General features: G+C 42.1%; 1 protein-coding gene across 1 annotated transcript; it reads left to right on the top strand.

The window, feature by feature from the left end:
* Positions 1-44: 44 nt before the first annotated feature.
* tpcn1 (two pore segment channel 1) lies at positions 45-22,939 on the top strand. Its single transcript, XM_022240544.2, has 24 exons — positions 45-235; positions 2,880-2,983; positions 4,275-4,451; positions 4,763-4,876; positions 6,216-6,346; positions 7,096-7,184; positions 7,316-7,406; positions 8,051-8,150; positions 8,624-8,740; positions 9,293-9,445; positions 9,787-9,919; positions 10,547-10,603; positions 11,351-11,422; positions 12,494-12,566; positions 13,048-13,149; positions 13,971-14,042; positions 14,562-14,651; positions 15,608-15,693; positions 16,023-16,069; positions 16,518-16,586; positions 17,222-17,312; positions 18,454-18,572; positions 18,797-18,880; positions 19,232-22,939. Exons 1-24 carry the CDS (start codon positions 94-96, stop codon positions 19,646-19,648), a joined length of 2,730 nt encoding a protein of 909 aa, XP_022096236.1. The 5' UTR covers positions 45-93; the 3' UTR covers positions 19,649-22,939.
* The last annotated feature ends 371 nt before the right edge of the window (positions 22,940-23,310 follow it).

The raw sequence follows: 23,310 nt of genomic DNA, 5'->3' as shown, positions 1-23,310 counted from the left end.
CGCGTGAATTCAGTACCGTACCACGTACCAGCTGTCATGCATGCGGGCGGGTCGAGGGTCGAGGTCATACGTCAGTTGGGACTGGATGTAAACATGGCGGACACGGACATGACGGATGCGGACATTGGAGAAAATGCCATAAATTTGAGCAGAAATAACATTTCCTCAACGATGGACGATTTAACAAGTCCACTGATGAATGATCCTGATGGCTTCGAAACCCGAACAATGAATGGTACGTCTTTAGAAATAGGCTAACAAAATCTATGAGTATGAACTGGATTAGCCCCACTAGTGTGGCACGGACTCTCACTCCCGATTTATCCTTAGCCACACATCCGTATGCGCAATTTCGTGTCGGCGAAATGAACATATTTGGCGCACCAACTTATAATCGTGGGCGCAATTTCTTTTGCACACTAACATGATTTTTGACCTTTCCGTTTTCTAAATACCATTTATTGAATGATTTCACTCACGTTATTCAGGTATTTTTCAGTCTTTTTTCCTTCATCCATTCAATCTAACGGGCCCACTCTCACAGTCGCCATCTTTAAAATAAGGTCGTTGAGCATTACGTCACTTGACCCCTCATCGTCTCAACGGCTGAGAGAGTGAGCCTGTTAGATTGAATGGATAAAGGCAAAAACACTGGAAAATACCTGAATAGCGTGAGTGAAATCATTCAATAAATGGTTTTTAGAAAGCGGAAAGGCCAAGAATCATGTTTGTGTGCAAAAGAAATTGTGCCCACGATGATAAGTGGGTGCGCCAAAATGTTCAATACGCCGACACGAAATTGCATATACGGATGTGTGGCTAAGGATGGATCGGGAGTGAGAGTCCGTGCCACACTAGTGGGGCTAGATCAGATGATGCCTTGTGCTGTCATGAGGTCATGGTCGTTGGCGTTAAATTGCGGCGATGTCCAGTCGAGAATCTGAAAGTTTAGGCGCTGGCTATACATGGATTAAGTGAATCTGTTGCGCGATCGCGCTCGTGCTCCTCCGCGCTCCTTAATGTTTTCCAAGGAGAGCAAAAAAAAGCGCTCCTTAAAAATTTAAGGAGTACATGGTTTTTTCAAGCCAGCAAATGTTGATTTATGACAAACCCCTTGAATCTCGTTGGGTCGACAGTAGCAAACGAGTCCAAAGATTGAATGTATTAAAACACAAGGGCTGGTGATCAAAGTCTTTGAGTTGTGCTCGATGAATCCCGCATCACAACACACAAACGTGATAGCGCATGTGGGCGGGCCTTGTGCGTGTGGGCGAGCCTATGGAATTCCATGGACGCACGTGGCCGCGCCCGGCCGACCTCTCTCCCAGAACGGGTCGAGTTCAGGCGCTACGTTGTCGGCCGTTTGTTAACAGCAGAAGTGAGTTTGTGAAAAGCCCTGTAGTGGCTGGAGATGGTGTGTGATCCTGTTGCATGTTCATGTTGTTCGAGCATGGGAACAATGTTCGCTTGTCGAGAACAGAAAGTATGCCACAGGAAAGAAAAAAGTCTCTGGCGGGTAATGTGCCCTGTGTTCTATACGAAAATGCACTGGTGGAAGGAGTATTGTGAGCGCAGGAAGGGGTGATGAATACAATCTGCAGTGGACGTGCAATACGTTTTAAAATACCAAAAAGAAAGGATGCACATGCGCGGTAAATTCAGAGCCCCTGTAGCGGCGAAATGGATTGTCGGGCGAGTGAGGAGACTAGTCAAGTTATGCACCCGCGTCCACCAAACCAATGTACGATGAAAGACTACATGACGGACAGCAAGTTCACGCACAGAGCGAGTTCAAACGGGAGCAACATCAGAGGCAGATTTTCGATAAAATTTTCTGCAAATACGTTAAACATGGACATGTTAATACCGATTCATAACCACTGTGTTGACTGATTTTTGGCATAAGGAACATTTGGACAAAAATTCAGCAAGCTCCATCAGGTAAAAAAAAAGTGGGAAAAATGCAATCTGGGAATTTTCGCTATGGCCGGGACAAAATTTTATAACCTGGACGTTAGTCGCAATGTAATGAAGACGTCGTCTTAGTATGTTATCGTAAGTATATTACGATCGTAAGTAAATATATTATCGTAGTATATTAATATACTAGTTGGGCTAGTATATTATGTAAGTCCATGTCTACAATCCATTTCGCTGTGTGTGCCTTGATCGGAGGCTAGAGCCCCTGCTGCTTGACCGTTAGTATAACAATGTAGTTGTTCTGTTGTTGCTTTAAGCGGAACAGTTGTTTGCCAGATTCCTAATCACAATCCAAACTCCATTGCATCACATGTTGTCTGAATATATGAAGTGGGAAGAGAGATGGTTTAACTGATTAAAGTTAACTCATTGAACTCAGTAAAAGAAGTTAAATTGTGTTTATTTTATTGAGTATGTTTACATTTACTTGGTTTTTGTTAGCGAGAGCAAATCACTCCCCTTAATTCATTTTGTTGATTTAAGGAGAGCAATTTTTAATCGCTGTCCTTAAACCAACAAAGTGAATTAAGGAGAGCCATTTTTAGCTCCCCTCGTATTTATTTAAATGAAGCCCTGAATATTGATTTAAAGTAGGGATATTTTCAGATGTTTTGAATTATTTTTGTACATGTATAATGCTGATAGAGCAAACTTTTTTTACACAAAAATGAGGGAAGATTATGACTGAAAAGCTTAAAACCCATATTTTCATAAAATCTCTATTCATGTATGTGCCTTATTTCAATGAATTAAATTTTGGCTTCACTTGATATTTCAAAAATTTAAATTGGAAATTAAAGGGAGGAGCTGAAGACAAGTTTTAATCTCAATTTCCTATTTAAGAAAATGAGTTCCCAAATGAACAGCGCCCTCACTCATTTTTATTTCATCTCCGTCAGGATTTCCAGATGGCTTGTCAGTCAACACCGATGACACAACAGACGACAACACCCCAGGGGTGCGCTGGGAGCTCAACTATCAAGAAGCAGCCATCTACCTCAGGGTAGGGAAAGAAAACTGTCCACCTCATGTCAGAGCCCCAATTAATTGCCTCACCTCCCATGACACGTTGCTTCATCGTAGGTCAGGTGAAGTCGTTATCGTTGGATTTGTGGTGGTGTTGGCTTTTTTGAAGAGCCAGCTGGTTTGGCCCAACATTCTTACTGGTTTGCTTTCTTTAAGGGCATAAATGCTTTAATGTCAGGTGGTAAACTTGGCATCAGATTTACCGTGAAAATTAGATCAGAGTGACCAAGGTCATTGAGGTTACCACACTTGGCCTGGCGATAGATCACACAGGCACTCAGTGAGCAACACAAGTGGCATAAAGTTGTGGAAACAAGACATGAACACACAGAGAAATGGACCAACAGGCTGCCAATTCTGCATGGCTTCTGGCGATTTCTGCCATCTTTGCTGCTTGCTCTTTCTCCAGAAATGATACCCCTCTTTAATCAGGGCTTGCCCTTTATTTTTTCTGATAGTAGCCCTCTGGGCTAGTTAATTGTGATTTTTACTAGCCCACAGAGATTTTTACTAGCCCATGAAATGTGTGAAAAATAAACAATTAAAGCAGGTTTTTGACTTAAGAAGGTTGGTCCACCAAGACATTTCTATCAACCGCTATCACGTGGGGTAATAGCGGTTCGTGGGTAGACTGGTTCCCGTTCCCTACTCACTCCCCCGGCATGATTGTCCAATGAGGGGCTTGCGATCAGTGGTACAACGAAGTCACTTCCGAACCAGACTGCACCAGTCTATGGACGCAGTATCAGTTTTTGCTATCTGGTTCCCAGTGCGAATTATATGTTAATTATATTGGTCATATATAGAGGTCACTGACTACTGGAGAAACTGTCGTTGATGCGTTGATGATAGGTACTAGGTACAATGTACACGTAGTCCCAGCACACAATACGGGATTCCAGGTGCGAGTCAGAAGCGATGTTGGGGTTTATTTGATTCCAATAAAATAAAGTTACATTCATGACAGACAACAGGTAAAGCTTTGAAATCAAGACTTTGTTTTATTTTCTTTAATCACATCAGAAAAACAAGGAACGTGTACATATTTTAACTCGCCCGCCGGACGACTGAGGGAAGTGGTTTGACTCGCCCTTGACTGTTTTCACTTGCATTTGGCCAGCGGGCGACCGCTAAGGGGAAACCCTGCTCTTTAATGAATTCGCCGACGGTCTCGTGATGGCACCTCTCCCCATCTAATGCAGTCTAATGATGCCTGTGGTTTAACATGCATGAAGTTTTCAGTATTTACACTTGTTTCTCTCACACAGGAAGGAGAGAACAACCACAACTTCAGCACCCACCCCAAGAGTCAAGACGCCCTGCCGGCGTACATCCTGGTGCACAACATTTGGTTCTATATGATGGACTTCGCCGCAGCCGTTCTGCTCCTGGGCCTGGCGCTCTGCGAGAGACCCGCTGTGCAAGTGTTCGAGCTCCCTGTCTTTGTAAGTAACCCGTCTGTGTTAATTGACACATGGGGAGTCAGGTTAGGGTAGGGGTTCTTTCCTCACCTTTCACCTCTGAGGCCCGGATTCAATTCCCCAGCTCAGTCCGCATGTGGATTAGGCTACCAAGCCCTACCCGATTCCGTTGGTTTCACCCAGATTACTCTTCTGGGATTTTCCTCCCCCCCAAAAAACCATAATCTGCTTCTTATTGTCTCCTCTCTACAGGTTTCTTATTGGCTTGTGAGCTACAGTGCCGTAGGCACTTCAAAGGTATCCACAGTTTCAGATCCATCCTTTTTTTTTTCCAGATCCATGGGTCAGTTGAGCTCTTTTTGCTGACCATCATTGCCATTGGTCTGGGGTTAAAGGGCAGGTGGCTCGGGGTCAAGCAGTTTTTCCTCCACAAGAGGACAGCATTTAAAGTAAGTTGAGCAACAACAGTACAAGCCTTATATGTGACCCACTCTGTGAAAATGAGTCACAAGTCAGCAGAGCCACTATGGAGTAAAAAGTCCTTTAGACTATTTTTGTAAATCAATAGGAACCATCAGCATTTTTCACCATGGAGTATCCACTTTCATCGGGATACCAAACTGAGTGATACATCAAAACAAAAAGCTCCTTTCAATACAAATAAAAACTCAAAACGTGGCTCTAGCGACTTATGACTCATTTTCACAGAGCAGGTCACATATACCTAGCGTAGATATGTGAACAAAAGAGGTTCACATCGTGCAGGTTGAGCGCACCCTTGTATGGACTAATTGACCCTTACCCCCTAGTTCCTATGTAACATCATACTAAAATTGGACGATTTGGGACTGTTAAGGTTAAGCCGGGTCCAAGCAATGTTTCCCCCTTGCTGGAAAGAAGGTTTAGAGGCATTTTGTTTTTAGGGTTGCCAGTCACAAACTGAAGAGGTACCGTCAAGGAAATCCTCAGCAAAAATCTAGCTCAAAATAGTGCTCACAGTTTTGAAAAATTAGTTTTTTCTCTGAGTTATTGCATGAAACCAGATGGATTTTCACACCCAGGTTGGTATCACTAGCATATATGTGCGTGTGTTGGCCTCTGAGTGACACGGAATACATTGTATATTACGGTATCACCAAAATCAATTGGCAATGTAATGTTCCATACACATTCATGGCATCTCCTTTGGAGAATGTTTTGTGATCCCTTGTCACAGTCCAAGTTCCAGGTCTTGTCTTGAGCAATCAGTATTCAAGAGAGATTCTGAATATTCTAAATATTCCTAATGAAGAGCACATCTGGAGCAACCCTGAATCTCCCAGTGCGGAAAAAACATGCCAAACAAAATCATGCAAATTTTATTTACTCTTGAGCTAGCAAAATGAACCCCCAAGAATTTCATGAGACAGAGACAAAGTTTTCAGTAATGCACCTGCTGAGTTTGAGATCTTAGTTGAATATTAAAGATGACATTGCTTCAATATTTTGAACCTGATGGTTAAGTCAAGTGATTTCAATTTTAAACCCACAAACTAAATGGTACTTGTCCAACTTTTTAAAATGGCTGACCGGTCAATCTGCATTATTCAGGTGGCTTAGTTCTGTAGAGAATGTGTAGAAATAGAGACTAAGTACCAGATGCTGCAGGTACCAAGGAGTGTTAGACAGGCACCAGTCTATTTTCCTGTATTTCATGGATTCTTTAAGTTTTGCGACTCTCATATGCAAATTTTTGGACTAGGAACAACCTTAACAAGACTGTAACCTTAAACTGTACCCACTACACAGACCCTCGTTCTCCTTGTCATGTACTGTGAAGCTATCACCGTCCTTGCCAGGCAACAGAGCCACTTTCGCATCACGCGGGCCCTACGCCCATTCTTCCTGATCGACTGCCATTACTGTGGAGGTGTCAGAAGGTAACTTACTAAACCAAAAGGGCCGTGTCGTTGAGTTTCTTCTGCAGCTGTGCCTTGGCTGCTTGCCAGGTCCCGTAGGAGTGTGCTAACAACAGGTGTGAATGTCCATATACTAAAGCAGTGCAATATCAGGAAATTGAACGCTGACTTTATACGATTGAAGGCACCCTCCTTGAGATAGAATTGTTATTTGTTAAATAGAAATGGGGATTTGAATGTTCATTTTATTTTGCTGGAAAACGAATGCTGCTAGTACTAATTCATTGACACATTTTCCGACGTTGGCCAGGAAAACCTATATTAAAAGCATGGGGGGGGGACACCAGTACAGCAGCTGAAATATTTCTTTATTTGTCCAAGGGTTTACGTTTAATTTACACGACCCAACACAAATTTATACCTTGGCCCTATCAGGGTGAAGCAAGTCTTCGGCATTGATAAAAATGGTCATCATTTTCATCCACGCCATTTGCCCATGTTCATCCAGGAGTCCTGTTTGTTTCGCACGGATCTTTATCGATAGTACTGGTTTGCTCGATCCATTAGGCAGGTTCTGAAGTCCTTGAATCAACCTCAGATCACTGATCGTGATCCGGATCCATGTGAAACAAAGAGGCCCAAGGTGTCAAACAAGGAGTGTTTTCTTTTTTTTCTAATCCCACCATATCCAAATGAGGGGGAAAAAATCCATGTGACACCAAACTTTCAGTATTTGACATAAAATGACAGGACTGTTTTCTGTTTCTCAGAGTACTGCGTCAGATATTTCAGTCGCTGCTTCCAATTCTTGACGTGATGCTCCTGCTGTTTTATTTCATGGTCATCTTCTCTATCCTCGGTGAGCTACATAAAAACACTTCATCAACTGGCTCTCGTACGTTCATTGTTATAAGAATGATCATGTCTGTCTGTCCCTTACTGATTTGTCATGTGTAGCTTTTAGGATGGATCATGCTTTGTTTCTGGCAGGTTTTTTCATCTTTTCCAACGTGGATCGAGGCAATTTTGACAGTCTAGTTGACAGCTTTGTCAGTCTCTTCATCTTGATGACGACAGCCAAGTAAGCAACATCCCCCTCCCAGTAATCCTACCAGCCCATTCCATCTCGCCAGCCTTCCAGAGATTGTCCATGCTGTGTCAAACTCTCAGGCCACGGATTGCCCCCTTTTTATCGCTTTAGGAGTTGCACAGACATTTTCACTTTTTATAAATAGACTCACCAGAGCTGTTTCAGTGCTGTGTTAGCAGCAGACAGAGAGCTTAGTGTCCATCATTAGTTTCAGAGAAAGGGTGTGGGTGCTCTATTGCCCCAACAGATTGACCGCCTTACCCTACGCCCTTTGAAACTTCAAAAACTTTCAACCTGATATATCTCCCCGTTTATGCAGTCATCCTTTGTGATTTTTCCAGAGTAAGGGTTCGGCCCCACCCAGAGCAGGCCAGTGGACAAGTTAGAGGGATCATCACATGTCAACCACTGGTTGATTTTCCCCGGTAACCCGTGCACAAATTGAATCCTGGATACCAAGCAAAATCAATCAGCAGTTGGTGAATGGTTGTTGCCCAAACTTGTCCCATGACTTAGTCCCAGTGTTTTAGTTCCACAACTCTGAAAGTCTGGCAAGACTTTACAACTGAGCTCAATGGCAAGACTCTCAGTTGTGCCAACTCAAGGCTTTAGTTTTTCCATCTGTTTTAATTCAGTTTCCCTGATGTCATGATGCCGGCTTACAACAACACCCCATGGTCCGTGTTGTTTTTTGTCGTCTTTCTCATCTTAGAGTTGTACTTTTTCATGAATTTGGTAAGTCTAAAAACCATCATCTAAAAGAATTCTTCCTGGTCTTTTGAATATGCCAACTGCATAAGATTTTTTTTTTTGGATTTATCAGTATTTATAAAAGCAAAGATTTCTCAAAAGTACCATAGTTTGTCAGAGTCGGGTAATTCAGTTTCAGAGTCAAGAAGGACCCGCGTGGAAGAAATGTTCTTGAGAAAAAAAAACATGCAGTCAGGTCAGGACTGAAAAAGTTAATTTACCCAGTTGAACTGAGTGGGATTAGAAGCAGTCTCACACGAATTGGAAAATAAGATAAGCGCATAACCAGACTTTTGGCATTTTGCAGTTTAGTAATTAAAGCATTTTTGAAAACCCGCAGAGATCATTTGCAGTGTTTAAAGGATTTTTTTCAAAACCACAGGCAAGATCTGTTATCCTTCTCAAAAAGTTTGTTTAAATTACCGCATTGATTTTTATTTTGCCTGGGTCTGTTGTAGCTGTTGGCGGTTGTGTACGACACCTTCACTGGAATTGAGAAAGATAAATTCAAAGCACTACACCTTCATAAGCGGACGGGAGCCAGCAAAGCATTCAAGCTCCTCTGTAGCAGACGGGTAAATACCAAGAAATGCCAAGGCCAATCCCCAAATCATTGGAAGCCTGCAGATGGGAATCATTGCTCTTAAATCCAACAGTGACTTTTTTGAAAAACAGTTAGCAGTTGATCGGTTTTACAGAAACATTTCCATATGTACGCTCTGTCCCTCATGCAGTGGTGGACAGTGCTGTTTATCGAAAGTTAGCTCAAAACAAGACAGAATTAGAAAATGAGATTTGTCACAGCTGTTTGTTTCAGTGGACAGGAAAAGACTAAACTAAAATAAAAAAAACTTGCATCATCTTAATAAATACACACTTGAGTAAATCCCTTTATCACTCATGACTGAAGAAATATTTTGTGACTGTGTGCAAACAGAACGCTCTATTTACCATGGAATAGAGCTTTGGTTTGTGCAGTAAAGCGGCACCATCCTTTGGAAAGAATAATTCAGTGACACATACCATCAGATCAGATACCATCGGCCAGCCATCAGATAATAGGGACTTACTCAAGTGTCACATCTTAACTGATTTTATCTTGGTTCATATCGTTACTTCACCCAAAGCACCCTGGCAAGGTCAGCTTTAACCACTTTGAGGGCCTGATGAAGTACTACCGACCTCGATTCAGCAAACGTAACGTCATGCTGGCCTTCAAGACGCTCGACGCTAGCGACACTCAGCTGCTCACCTTGTCAGAGTTTCAGGAAATCTACGAGGTATTCTGCCATTTGAGGATTATTCCTCAAGAAAGTATACTTACCTGAATATCCTTTCTGTGTCACTTTCATGGCGCAGGAAGGATGGTGTTATTTTATTTTTAAAAAGTTCTTTCTGCGGAGAGGATCACACAATGAAATACGACACAGTTTCCCTTCACAATAACAATTACTGGAAATAATGTGGTTAACAGCAGCAAAACAAAGAAGAAAACGACTGTTTTATTTGCTTTAAAAGTTACTCTATACCGGATTTTAAAGAATGTTTTTAAAATCATGAAACATTTCTAAATGGTATATCGCCACGACATGAGCGATGTATTTTTCTTGTTTGGTGATAGGTTGTGCAGTTGAGATGGCATCTGAGGCGGGACGAGGGCCGCTTGTGGTATGAGGATCTAGCATATCCGCTACACAAGCCCTTCGAGATACTCAATCGCTTTGTCAACTGGAGCATCTTCAACTATGCCATTTGTGAGTAGCCGTCGCTGGCAGCGGCTTATCTGTATTTTGGTTTGCTTTGTTTTGGGCAATTTATCGCTTCCATTCTACAGTACCGAGGTTTCTTCAAATTTGTAACCCATTTCTGCATTATTTTCAAGTTTAAGTAAAGGATAGGCTGTATTTGAACTACTTTTTTTTAACGTGCTCAGTAACATGTAGATGAAGATTCTGTAGGTTTTTCTTAATGTGTAGATGCACTGTTGTCATCAAATACGCTCCATGATGAGTGGAGCAGGTGAACCTGATAACCTGCTCTGTGCAGAGGCAAGAGATGGAGGGTTTTAACCCAATGCCCCTGTAGTTGGAGCATTCGGATGCATGCGCGCGTGCTCGTGCCGCTCTCCTGAGGGTGTGCTGGGCACGTGCATTCAATTTCTGTTGCTCTGTGCGGTCTCCTCGCATGCACGTCCCAGTTGACAAACTCCCCACCGGCTGTCTCTTCTCTGCTGTTGGGTGGGAGGGAGGTTAAATCTCATCAGAGCAGATTAGGCACACCCAAAGGTCTCGGCTGCAGGTGGCAGAAGCGCACTTCCCTTAGGAATTGAAAGCACCACTCTACATATAATTAATACGGTGTCCACCTTCTTTGTCTTTCAGATCTGGTGTTGTTTGTCAATGGCATTGTGTTTATCTACAAGACTATAGTCCTGTCAAGTGAGTCTAACGTATATGTATATGCACTTCCATCTCTTGTGTGAGATACCTGCCCTTTCTTTTGTAGAAAAAGAACATGATTCTGTTTATTGTAGTCTTTAATACATCACAGTTGGAGTCTTTCAATTCAGATCTGTTCTGTGCTGAGTCAAACTTGGAATAAATATGTACTTAGGGTGTGATTTTGAGAAACTTACGGACCTGTAATGTTGAAAATTTGTAAAAATACAGTTCAGCAAGAAATTTCAGCAAAAGTGGCAAATTGAGGATTAGTGAAAATATTATAATGAAATTAGGGGATTAAGGTTGTTACGGTCTTAAAAGTAGCCCCAAACGTTTAGGACTTGAAAGATTTGGTGGCCGAAGTTCCCTTAGAATGTGCCTGATGAGAACAAAAGTACAAACTGTGAGTTTTGGGGGTTAGTTTCAATACAAAGATGAGGGTAGCTTTTAGTAATCATTCTCAGGTTCTTCAAGTTTACTACAACAGTTTTCAATTTGGCGTTTTAAATCTTTGTCGAGAGGGTATTAAGTCTAAGGTTGATATTCAAATCACAAGCTCCTAGCCAAATTACTGAAAGACTTCAAATTGACTTGAGGCCAGGAGTAGCGGGCCGAAGGTGCACATTAGTAGATTGGCATGGGAGCAACACGTGTCACAGAAATGTACAAAGAAATCACAACTCCATCAGCCAGAGCAATGGAACAACGTTTGTTTTTTTTGCTTCCCTTGGCTTTGCGTTGTAGGCATGAATGACGTGTCCAAGATTAACACCGTGAACATCGCTGTAGACTGGTATGACTGGGCCTTCATTGGGAGTAAGTATACTATCGTTTATAAAGACCAGTATAAATCAAAGGAGAACTGCTGTCATATTTCAAGATATCAGTGACCAACACCCACTTTAAGATTTCAGTGAGTTACATATTTCCATATCATCTCAGATCTAGAATGTAATAATAAGGTCGTTAACCGTGATTTTCGTAATGTAAGCTGCCCAGTGTATAAGCCGCAGCACGCAAAAATCAGCACCACAGCACTGACGATCCAACCACAAAGGTGCTGCGTGTCTAAGTGCCAGTACAGTACATCAATGGTTCCACTGTACAGTCAATCCTAATAAATGTAAGAAAAGTATGAACAAATGTCACGGTAAAAGTGAATTTAAGTCCTCAAATTGAATACTTTTTGCGGACTGGATTGTTGTCCTGCATGGGCCGTGCATCATCTCTTGTCCGCAAAAGTTATGTGGTCGGGGACATGACAGAAAATCTGGGTTACTCGAAGTCACCACTGCAATTGCAACATAACGCGCTCCTCATCTCTCCTAAAGGAGCATAAAAGTGGCGTCCCTAAAGCAATGTAAGGGCACTTACACGAAGGCACACCATCGAAGTGGTTGATTTTTATTTAACAATAGAAATATTTGGGTAGTAGCAATAAAGAAATCTAAGTAAATTTATTATTTGAATTTTATTATTAGAATGAACAAAAAGCAGGAAAATAATCACTAAAAGTGTTGCCACAGCAGAGCAAGTAAACTTTAAGATTACGTACACATTTCAGGTACGTGTTTTACAACTCCAAGACTCAAGGAATTCCGTTAAAAACTCAAAATCCGGACAACTTGAATTTTTATTTATTCTCCGAGGTTCTTGTTATCAGATGTAAAAAGCGACCAAGGAAAACATGACTCCGCCACCTGCACGTGGTAGGCATGGTCAGGGCGCGGCTTTTGTGACTGATTTTATCCTTCAAAGTTTGCCGTATAAGCCGCCCGGCGTATAAGCCACAGAGACATTTCTCAGCGTTAAAATCAACGTATAAGCCACGGCTTGTATTCCAAAAATTGTGGTAATAATAATTGTTTTCCTATCCCACGTGACCAGTATATTGCGGAGAAATCCTGCTGAAGGTAGTTGGACTAGGATTCCGTGGATACTTCAGCTCTGGGTGGAATGTGTGAGTCGCTCATTTGCAATTCTCTTCCTGAACCCCCCCCCAAAAATGAGCAAATCAAAAGAAATTTCACAGAGCATGTAATGTACTGCATCTTGATCCCTTTTGTGCCGCCTTTATTAAACATGCCTTAAACAGCCTTTATTTGTGCCTCTTTATTAAACATGGCAACTTTTTCAGACTCATGAAACGTGAAATAGAAATGTAAACTAGATAGGTTTGCGGTAGCACCATGGACATGTCTCTTCTTTGAGTATGTGGGGTTCAGAAAACAACTGGTGGTACCCCAAATGCTTAAAAAGAGATGCATTCCTGGCGCTACCACAAACCTATCCAGTTTACTGGCTACCTCTGCCATGAAAAGCTTCTAATCTCATGGAAATAGAAACGCTTGAATTGGGTGCATCGACCCATTTACCAGCATTGATCACATTCCGACAGTTAAACTGTTATTTCAATCTTCTATTCTTGTTTCGTTTTCCAGATTTGATTTTGCAGTGACTGCAATAGCGCTGCTTGGAATGACAGTCGAATCTGTCAGCTCGGCATTCTACTTTGTCATCTTGAGACCGATACGACTCCTGAGGTAAATGTCAGTTTTAAAGGGATCATCCAAGATCATCAGATATTGATCATTTTTATATTTCAACTCAGACAGCCCGTGGCGCTTTAATACCAACCAGTTGGTCCATGGCATCAACAGAAATAATCCTGACCGAAACCGTTGCATTGAGTGCACATACATAAAGACGGATGCTGTTTTAAATGAGAACAAAATGCACTATGGAGGCTTGTTTTAAAGCATATTCAAAGGAAAAGCAACAGAAATCTTACGATTCAGAAAGTGAATTACTCATTAAACAATTTAAAAGGAATAGAAATTTTCAACAGGGTAAGAAGTATTGTTCATCTCTAAAATCGTAGTACCACCCATAGAAAATGCATTAACCTGAAGGAAAACGAAACTTAAACCAATCAATCATGGCAACTTATGTTCATTTACAATGTGTAACCTTAGTACCTTGGTTGAACATTTTTGACTACATTTCCATGATTTGACATGTTAACAGTCTAATATTCAGTGTGCCCTCCCTTATTTCTGATTGCTTAGACTGGCTTTTTTTTACCCAAGCTGCCTTACAGACAAAATGTCATACAAGACCTGCCTTTGCAAAAAAATTCATTCAAATGGGTATATAGCACTACACTGATGTTATGCAACACTGTAAAACATGATAAATAATCATTCAATGAGAAAATGAAATGCAGGCCCAGTGACAGAAATACCAGTAACATGCCAGGTGGTCTTAAACTTTTTCAAATGACTGTAATCTGCCAAGAGAGAGGAGGCATACACGTAAGTGTCAAGTGTTCCAACATGAAACTTTTTTACTTTCCTTCCGTCAGATTGTTTAAGATCAAGAAGAGATACCGGGACGTGTTTGGGACTTTTTATGTGTTGCTGGGTCGAATGTTGAGGTGAGAGCAATGATTTTCACAATTGGATGGATATTTCTGAGCATACGCGTGCCGTCAGTTTTGTTTTTTCATTTTTTCTTCATAAATAATTAGTGGCATTGATATAATAATGTGTTCAAACTGAAGGAAATATCTTCAGAAGCCAGTGCACTTACTGAGCATGCAGTGTTATTTTTGGGGTAAATTGTCATTGTGTAGAAAATGTTTGCGAAGAACCGGTCAGGAAAATGCTTATTTTTAACACCTTGGCATTTGAGCAGAGTGGGAAATTTCTGTTCCTGGCAAATTTCGCTGCTAAGTGTCCTCTTGGAATTGGCCCCTTGCAGCAGGTACTCAGTTATGGTTTCTTTATTGTAGCCACGACAGCACATAAATGACGCAGTCACACACTGGACCCTTGAAACTGATGGAAAATTGGACTCGTCATTGTTTGGTTTTTCTTCGAAAGTTTCATCTGTCGAGTTATGTGTTTCTCACAGGACTGGAGATTAGTGATTGGTTTATTTGGTTACCTTTTAGTGTTGGTATAGTCATCATTGTCATGTACTATTTCTACGCCATTATCGGGATGGAGCTCTTTTCAGATGTGGCCCTCAAGAACTGTTGCAAGTAAGTCTAACTCTAACCTAGTGATGCCTTCAAGAATTCAGAGAGGCACGTGAATTCCATGCATTGTTTTCAAGATGTATTTTTTTTTTGCATTGGGAGATGCTAATTATATATAACAGGTTTGCCCTTATTTTCGCAAGCTCTCGGAAAAAGCACTGAGCATACAGTGCTTATTAATATACGTTGGGTAAGGGCAAACCTGTTATATATAATTAAATTCCATGCATTGATCATGCCGTAAACTTGACTTGCCATGAATGAGTAAGAAATGGAACAGTTAACATGTGATCATTTGTCCTAAATTGCCGCTTCCTCTCTAACATTTGGGCTGTATTGATCTGAACCTCCAGCATCTTTATCTGTAGGTTTACAATGCAGAACCAGAAGGTGGCATAAATGCTAAGGTGAAGAGAGGGTTTTCTGTGAAGTGGCCGATAAGGGATTGGATCTGGCTTTCATTATGTTGTCTTCCATGATTGTCCACGATTCCATTGTACAGTTGTTCTGTTAAGGAGTACTTGAACTGGTCCTCACTAGCCCAGGGAACTTTGAAGCACTTCAAGAGGGTTGCCATGGAACTTTGAAGAGGGTGTGTTGTTGATGAATTGTTTCCGAAGTTCACAGTTGGAACTTGGAATCAAACAAAGAAAATGTTTGCATTAGACTAGAAGATACGCTTTTCTGCCTGAAAATGGAGCTACTTGGAGCCAAACAGCCTCAAGTGAAGGGATTGAATTAATGAACTTCAGCTTGAAGGAAAAGATGGATACAAAAGTCAAGTTTTGAAAACACTTTGGCTCTGAGGTTTTCATGAAATCACATTCCTCTAGTTTTTCATTTGCACGTTCCTGTCTAACATTTTCACGGTTTTGAACAGTAAACCAATTGTCACAATCAACCTTTGTCCTTTGAAATGAATTGAACTTAAAGTTGAGCTGCCTTTTTTTTCCCCGCAGAAATACTTCGTACGAGTCATTCTTCAGCGAGGAGGGCAAATTTTTCTTTTACCTGAACAATTTTGGCAACATACTATATAGCTACGGTGAGTACATGGACGTTGTGTTCTCAGAAGCATGTAAAAATCCTCAACCCAATTCTGTTACACAGATCCTTCACAGACCATCACATGACCAGTCACAAGTAAACAAGGTTAACAGTGACAAGGGAATGCTGTTGTTGCAGTAAGTTTGAATAGCTTGTGATTTGAAATCGGATTGGCAATTTTTGTGTTGACAGAGTTACATCACAGCGATAGCATTGTTGGTGCACTTGCGGAAATCTGTTTGTTACTTCCTCTGTCAAAGAGCTTTCAGGAAAGACAGGCTATGCTCTTTGTAGTTCTTATTCCACGTGGCTGTCTTTGTTTTGCAGTAACTCTGTTTGAGCTGACAGTTGTCAACAACTGGCACGTGATCATGGTAAGTGCCAACAATTCATGGATCCACCCGTTTCACCTAAAATACACAGATTGATGCTAAACAGAGAGAGGCTAGTGTAAAGACACTGACCAGCTGCCTCGGATGAACGAGAACGATTGTATCCCTTTAGGGAACACACCCTTTGAGCACAGCACATGTAGGTTCTCTACTACCAGCCTTTGCTCTGTCTCGGGCTATTTTTTCCACTGATTTGACTGACGGCTCCAGTCAGCTTTGATCATGCCTTATAACGTCAGGTATTCCTTTAATACTAAAAGCAGCAAGAACATTTCAGTGGTGCAGCTATGCTCCCAATTTTGGTTTCATCCCGCAGACAATTTATTACTCCCTCATCAGCGCACGGTCACGACTGATTATCAAAATCCTTGTTTTGAGTTGACATCAACTGCACATGTTACAACTTTGCCAATTCTTTTCCTTCTTGTAGTTCGGTATAGCCCACACCACCACAGAATGGAGCAGGATCTACTTCATCTTGTTCTATCTGTCAAGCCTGGTAAATGAATCTTGCGCATGTTTCTCTTCCCCCCCCCCCCGCAGCCCTGACTCGTGAACCGCAAGCTTTGAAATGTCCCTTTCGAGGGGTACATGCCATGTGCGCCCCAAGTTTTATGCATACCTGATGGGCGGATGCCGAGCATGTGGGACTCGTATCTGTTGAATGCACAGTCTTCTCAGGTGCCCAGGTGAAATGGTCCGTACCTGTTCCTACTTCTTGACAGAAAGGGGGCGCTTGGGTGCAGAGCAGAAAACTGCCCCTTTTTACAGCAACAACCCATAGTGTGTCATGGTTGATTTTCATTTATAGAGAAACAGTGTGGAGCTTGAAGTCTATGCTTAGACATCCATGAATAGTAGTGTTTTTAATGGTCTTGTACTGACAATTTGGTCACAACTAACTTAAGATCACTGGCAGCACAATTGCAATGGCAGGGTTGGAGAAACCCAATGATCCATCCATCAGATCAACTGTTTCTTCTTGGGAAAGATACTGAAGAATGATAACCATAAATTGTTTGCTGTTCTTGATTTATGCAAATGAATATTCCAACCTCGGTGGTGTTCGTGACCGTAGTTGTCATTTATGATTTGTAATATAGTCTTGCCTTTTATTGATAACGGCGTTTCCAGGTTGTGGTGACTATCATCGTTACGTTCATCCTCGAGGCCTTTGTGTTCAGGATGCAGTATGGACAACGCAACTCACAGGCAGACGAGGAATGTAAGTTGCACTGGTTATGTGTCACACAAATGTGGGGGAAACTTGCCGATCGTCAACATCCACTGATGTCAGCGGTGTGAGCTTGGACCGTGTTTTTATTTCCAATGAAAACAAAATGGTGTCGGAGGTTTGCGGAGGTACCTGCTGTTAACAGCCTCAAAGTTGACCAGATGCGCTCTAATGGCCCCTTCACCAGAAGGGTGTTGTGGCTCCTCAAAGCTGCATGTGCACCTCAAGTGTTCAGGCTGACGTGAAACTGTAAACCTGATGCATGATCATCCCACCTGCAGATTCATAACTGTCACTGAGGTGCCAGCGATCAGTCACCGAAGTTCAGATGACTGAACCTTGACGTGGATGCTGATCTAACTTGTCTTGATTGGCCCAGTCAACGTGTGATCAATGTCTTGTCTAGCCACCTGTCATGAGGACAGGCAAACACAAATTTTCCCAGCAGTTTTTGCTTGTTCAAAATTTAATGATAGGCCCCCCTTAAATGTTTAACACTGGTGAGCAGGTCTTCACACTTCCTTTAAAAACACTTGGTTGCAGTGGCAATATGCAATGCAGTGGCTTAGATAGCCACTTGAAAATTTAAATGAACTGAAGGCTCATTTAAATACCTTTTAATTCATTGTGTGCTAACGCCTGACCTCAGGGAGGAGTACGGCTAGGTTGGCAGGTCTGACTAAGGGGTATCAGTTTCAGAACTTTTCCTTAGAGAGGTCTGGCAGTTTTTAACCTTAGCTGGGGAGGGACAGATATATATTTCAATCCCAGATGAAACCCTGTGCATGATTGTCACCCCTAACAACTGAAGTGTGCCTGTGGTGCGCTTCATGCAGGAATGTCATGAGATGACTACGAATTGACCCAATAGGCTTCAGCTGCCCCCCCCCCGAACCCCTAGATGACTATTAATGCCTAGCTGTCACCATTGCGCAACCTACCGTAAGCCTACCTCAAGAATGAATGCATACATGAGGCGAGTGTAGTACCTCCGCATTAATGGCTCCTCCTCGGATCGGTCTATAAATCTAGTGTAGTACTTCAACCGAGAACTCATTTTGTCCTTCGGTATCCTCTTACGTTCTTGACTGAATTCCAAAGCATATTTTTCTATGTCTCGTTCCTTTCTCAGTTGTCAGCTCCATCACCAGCGAAATGACATTATCCCTCCAGGAACTGGACAGGTTTTACCCACCAGAGTCCAGGAACAGCGTGCCCTTGGCCGTACTACACACCATGTTGAGAAATGCGGTGAGACAGTCGATCATGCTGGTCGCTGAAAAGGCTCCAAATTTCTGGGGGAAATGTCGGCTATTGTTTAGAGGTTTCAGGTTTGGGTTTGGTTTTAGTTTTTGTGTGGCTTGTGTCAGATCCAGACTATTCCATTTTTATTTGAAAATACCATAAAATCATTGAATTTGATTCCGAAGCTAATCATATTAACTTGTGTGATTTCAAACCTTTTTGTGTTCTAGCCTGGCAGAATACTAACGTACAAGGGCTCCAGGAAACGAACGAAAGCAGACCTCAGCAAGACAATGTACGCCGACGAAATCAAGGTAATAAGGTTCACTGCTCTGTTGGGGAAGTAGATATCTCACTGCCAAATCTGGGTACCACACATGGTCAGCCTCCGTGATCTAGTCATTATGACCCTCTCTGTGTGTGTGTGCAAAACCAGTGGGAACCACTCAGCCACAAAGGAGTGTTTATTTGTCACTTGACATTGTGTGCAGAAATTGCAAGAGGTTGTCAGCACACTATCTGTGAAGCTGGCCTAGAAAATTTACATATCCTCCAACTTTCAGTGGTTCAGAGCCTCAGATGTAGAATGATGTCATTCAGTCTTGAGTGTTTTTAATGGATAGGATTTTCAAGTGATAACGAGCTACATTTCCCTGTTCTCATAGGAGTGGGTGCGGCAACAAGACCAAACACAACGCCAAGACCTCCACCAGTTCCTGGTGCGTCAACTCAGCAGGGGCGGCTCCCACATGCTCCTCTCCCCGACGCCAGCTGACACCCCGTCCTCGGACGACGAGCCAAATCATGGCAACCAGGACACCACGGCGTTCCAGCAGCTGCAGACGTTCGCCAACGAGGGCACCGCCAATCATTTCGACGAGGAGCTGACGTGCTGGCCGAGCAGAACTGACCAGCCCTACTGGGAGGTCCCGCAACAGGACAGCCCCTTCCTGAGGAGGGAACCAGACCAGCCATCCATGGTTTGGTCGAGAGACATTGACAACCTACAGGAGAAATCATCTTGCCAGTTCAGAAATGTCGGGATGGAGTACGATGATGACGATGAACTCATAAAGGCCTGAGAGCAGTCTGGATGTAGCCAGACAGATACCCTGAAGGTGCCTGTAGACACAAACATTCCTCTCGGCATTGTTTCCATAGGATGTTGGGAGTGTGTCAACCTCCACACATAGATTTACCAAAGCCTGCTTTTAATTATCGTCCAGTGCCATGATTTTTATGTCTATCCAAAGGATTTATATTTACCCACCCTCCCCCCATGCAGAGGGAAGTAAATTAGAACTGCACTCGTTCTTTCACTTCAAGGTACAGTCCATCATTTGTCATTTATCCGTTGTGTTTCTTCAAGGCAATAACATCATTCAAAATGTAAAGAAGGGTGCCTTTGAATGAACCCAATGAAGTTTCAGCTCAGTGAGTGTTGTACACTCCGAGAAAAACAACTTCCTAGGATTTTGATTTGAGATCACCTCATCCTGAATCCAGCGTCTGGGACAGGTTCTCAGATTCAGTTGAATGCCGCTACGCAGTGTCGCACAGTAACCCTGTGCGCACGTGTCATGTCACCCACTTCTAATAGCAATTTTCCCAAAATGCATTCTGAGATGCATCATTGGAAATAGCCTTCTTTTATTGTTTTCTTCAAAATGACAGCCTGCCAATCAGAAGAATTTCACAGGGAGTTTAGTCCCATAACCACCTCTAAACGAGGTAAACTTTTCCAACAATAATTTCATCTGTAACTTTTTGAAGAACTCATAATGGTCAGCTCTACCTTCAAAAAGCCATCATTTTTCTCTGCTTACAAAGATGAGAATATTTTGTATATCATGGACGGCCACTTGCTGAAGACTGTGGCTGTACAGTTCAGCCAGTTGTCTAGGACAAGCAGAGAAGTTTGTAAGTTTGATGCTTACCATAGCAGGTACTTAAAGTGGCCTGTCTCAAATTCTGTATAGTGCATCGTCAGTAAAAACAAAAAGCTTAAGTGTCTTCACATGCATTTGTGGTACCCGATCATTGTTTTACAGTCTTTCAGTGTGAGGAGAGGTGGTCTTTGTGCTATTGCGATGGGGCCTGTAGATGGGAAGATGGCCTTATCTGAAATCTTTTAATGCTAAATCTTGGGTCTCCCGTGATGATGGCCATGTGTCAGATCTGCAGCTCTGACACATTACCAGCAATGGGAGCAATACCGTAGAAAAGTTTATGATGATTACATTCCATTGCTAGCTCATTCGACAAAATAGCTTCAGGGGGTCGATTCCACCGAGCTGGCAAACAGAGAATTTTGCCATGGAAGAAAATATTAAAAAGCAGGTTAGAAGCCAATTCCATGCATTTTATATTCCCTGGGACTCGTCCCCAGCCAATTTATGCTTGGCACAGCTATGATTGCATGCTTTTACATGTGCGCTTAACACAAGACAGGTGTATCCAAAAGAGACTACACTGAGTTCAATATCCCCAATATATTGTTTACTATTTTCATACAAATATGTCTGTTGATACTGGTAGATGAAGGTTTTGTGCTTTAATTCATAATTTTCATAATCAAACAGAATTTTATACCTGAGAGACCAAGGGCAACCTTTGTAAGTCATCTAACAATTGGAAAAAGTGCCATTTCTTTCCTAACTGCTTTGTGCCCACAGCATTAACAGCACGCCTAATCACGGCTCTATCTTGCCCTAGAGCGGTGATTTCATCAGGTGTTATCCATCTCTCCAGGTCACCCAGGTCCGTCAGTGGAGAAATAAGAACCCAGACTTCAGATGTCCACACAAAGGCATGGAAAGATCCAGTGGCATTAGGTCCGTAGAACTCGGTGGGCATTCCAAGGGCTTGTTTAATGCGAACCCATGGTGTCCAAAGAGTTCTGTCAAGCGTTCTGCCTTTAGCCAAGACAGAGCAGTGATTGAGAGTGCTATTACAAATGCGAGGAGGCTGCAATGTGTGTAAGGAAACAATGGCCAGGTGGAGGACTGAGTGTTAAGCAATTTCATTTCAAGTAATTGGTAATTAATGAAGCACATGCTGCCTTCTGGCTTGTCATGGACTGTGATGTTTTAAGCCAATATCAACATAAATTTAAAAAGCTTCCTCTGCTCATTCAGCCATGAAATTCTGTAAATGATCTTGAAAATAATTAAAGCATGAAGCCTTCGTCTACCATTTTTCATCAAACAATTTTCGGAATGTAACAACATTCTATATTGAGGACATTTCTCTGAGCATATATCTTTTTTGGATACACCCTGTAGAGAAAACATTCCACAGGAACGAAAGATATTTCCTGCCCTTTAGTGGTCATCAGTCCTTTAGTCATTTTTGTCCACTGAAGCAAGTGGCTGTGCTTAGTCCATAGGAGACTTATATAACAGTTGCAAATATTGCCCTTTCTTCTGTGAGTAAAACGTAACAGCATGTGGATATCACGTGCCATACAACCAGTACTGTACTAGAATACAATGGTTCAGGTTAAAAACAGTCCTATGATACATCTCTTTTTTTTAGGGGGGGGGTTGGTTTTTTGTGTACCGCTATAGAAATGAAAGTACTCTTTATATGGCTTTCAAGTTGTTATATGAACATTTAATGTTCTATATGCAGATTCCGTTGAGCATTGATAATTGATTTAACACTTATCATTGTACTGATTGTTTGGAAGGATTGAACACGTTAACTTTCCTTATTGACAAAAAATAGCGTATATTTCATGTAACTATAAGAAAAAAGATTTTCATTACGTGTGTAAGTCAGATTAAAAGAAATATATTTTCCTTGGCAGAGATGTACAAATAATGTAATAGAACAGTAAATACACATTCCATTGTTACGCGTTGATTGTGATACTGTGCAGGGAAACAGCAGAAACTGCAAGGTGGGAGTTGGACATGTGTGGCTTTGTAGAAGAGAGGACACCAGCCCACCGTTTTGTCATACAAGAGCTGTGTGTGGTGCCTATATCCTCAAATAATATTGGGCAAACACTGGCAAGTTGTTAATTTAACTCGGTTTCTCAACGAAAGTGGTGGCTGATCGAACTTATGTTGCCTAGCTTTGTGTGCTCATAACTTCGCAGAAACCTTTTTGTGTGCTTCGGCTTTCGCGTTTTGTGTCCATTTCTGCGGGGAATCAGACTTGAAGCCAATGCAGCGGTTGGCCCTGCTGCTTGTGTGAGAAGGGGAGCTCAGCAACAAGCAGGAATCGAAGTTGGCTCATTTTGTCTTGATTTGCTCTTTGTGAATTAATAAGTTTGGGAGGATGCGCAGGATGAAAACAGAACCTGGCTAAAAGCTTTTAAAATAAAGAAAAATGCTACTTTGAAATAAAAAAACAGTTTCACCGTTTTTATGCCTCGCTTTGACTTGTGTCTTGCTGTGTCATGTACCGTGTCGTGTCTCATCGTGTCTAGTCACGTCGTGTTTTGTTGTGTCTTGTCCTGTCGTATCTCGTCTAGAGAATGCTTCAAAAATAAATAGGTAAGTCGTCCAGTTTCCAAGCAGCTTGATGCCTACCAGATATTTTCTAGGCATTCTGGTATTATTATGCGGATACGTATTTTAAGTTGGAACATTCTTTGGAATAGTTATGCATAAAGCGGATTATGACGTACCTTTTCCTTTAGCAACACCCCCGACATGTATGCCTTCCTCATCAACACAAACTTCATAGCGACGGTGCATTTCTTCGTTTGTCTCACCACTGTACCGGTCGTCGC

Source organism: Acanthaster planci, linkage group LG09 (genome assembly GCF_054643075.1).
Source record: "Acanthaster planci isolate LZ-2023a linkage group LG09, COTS_SCS, whole genome shotgun sequence".
In the NCBI taxonomy this organism is placed as follows: Eukaryota; Metazoa; Echinodermata; class Asteroidea; order Valvatida; family Acanthasteridae; genus Acanthaster; species Acanthaster planci.
This window is presented reverse-complemented; position numbering and strand designations above follow the sequence as displayed.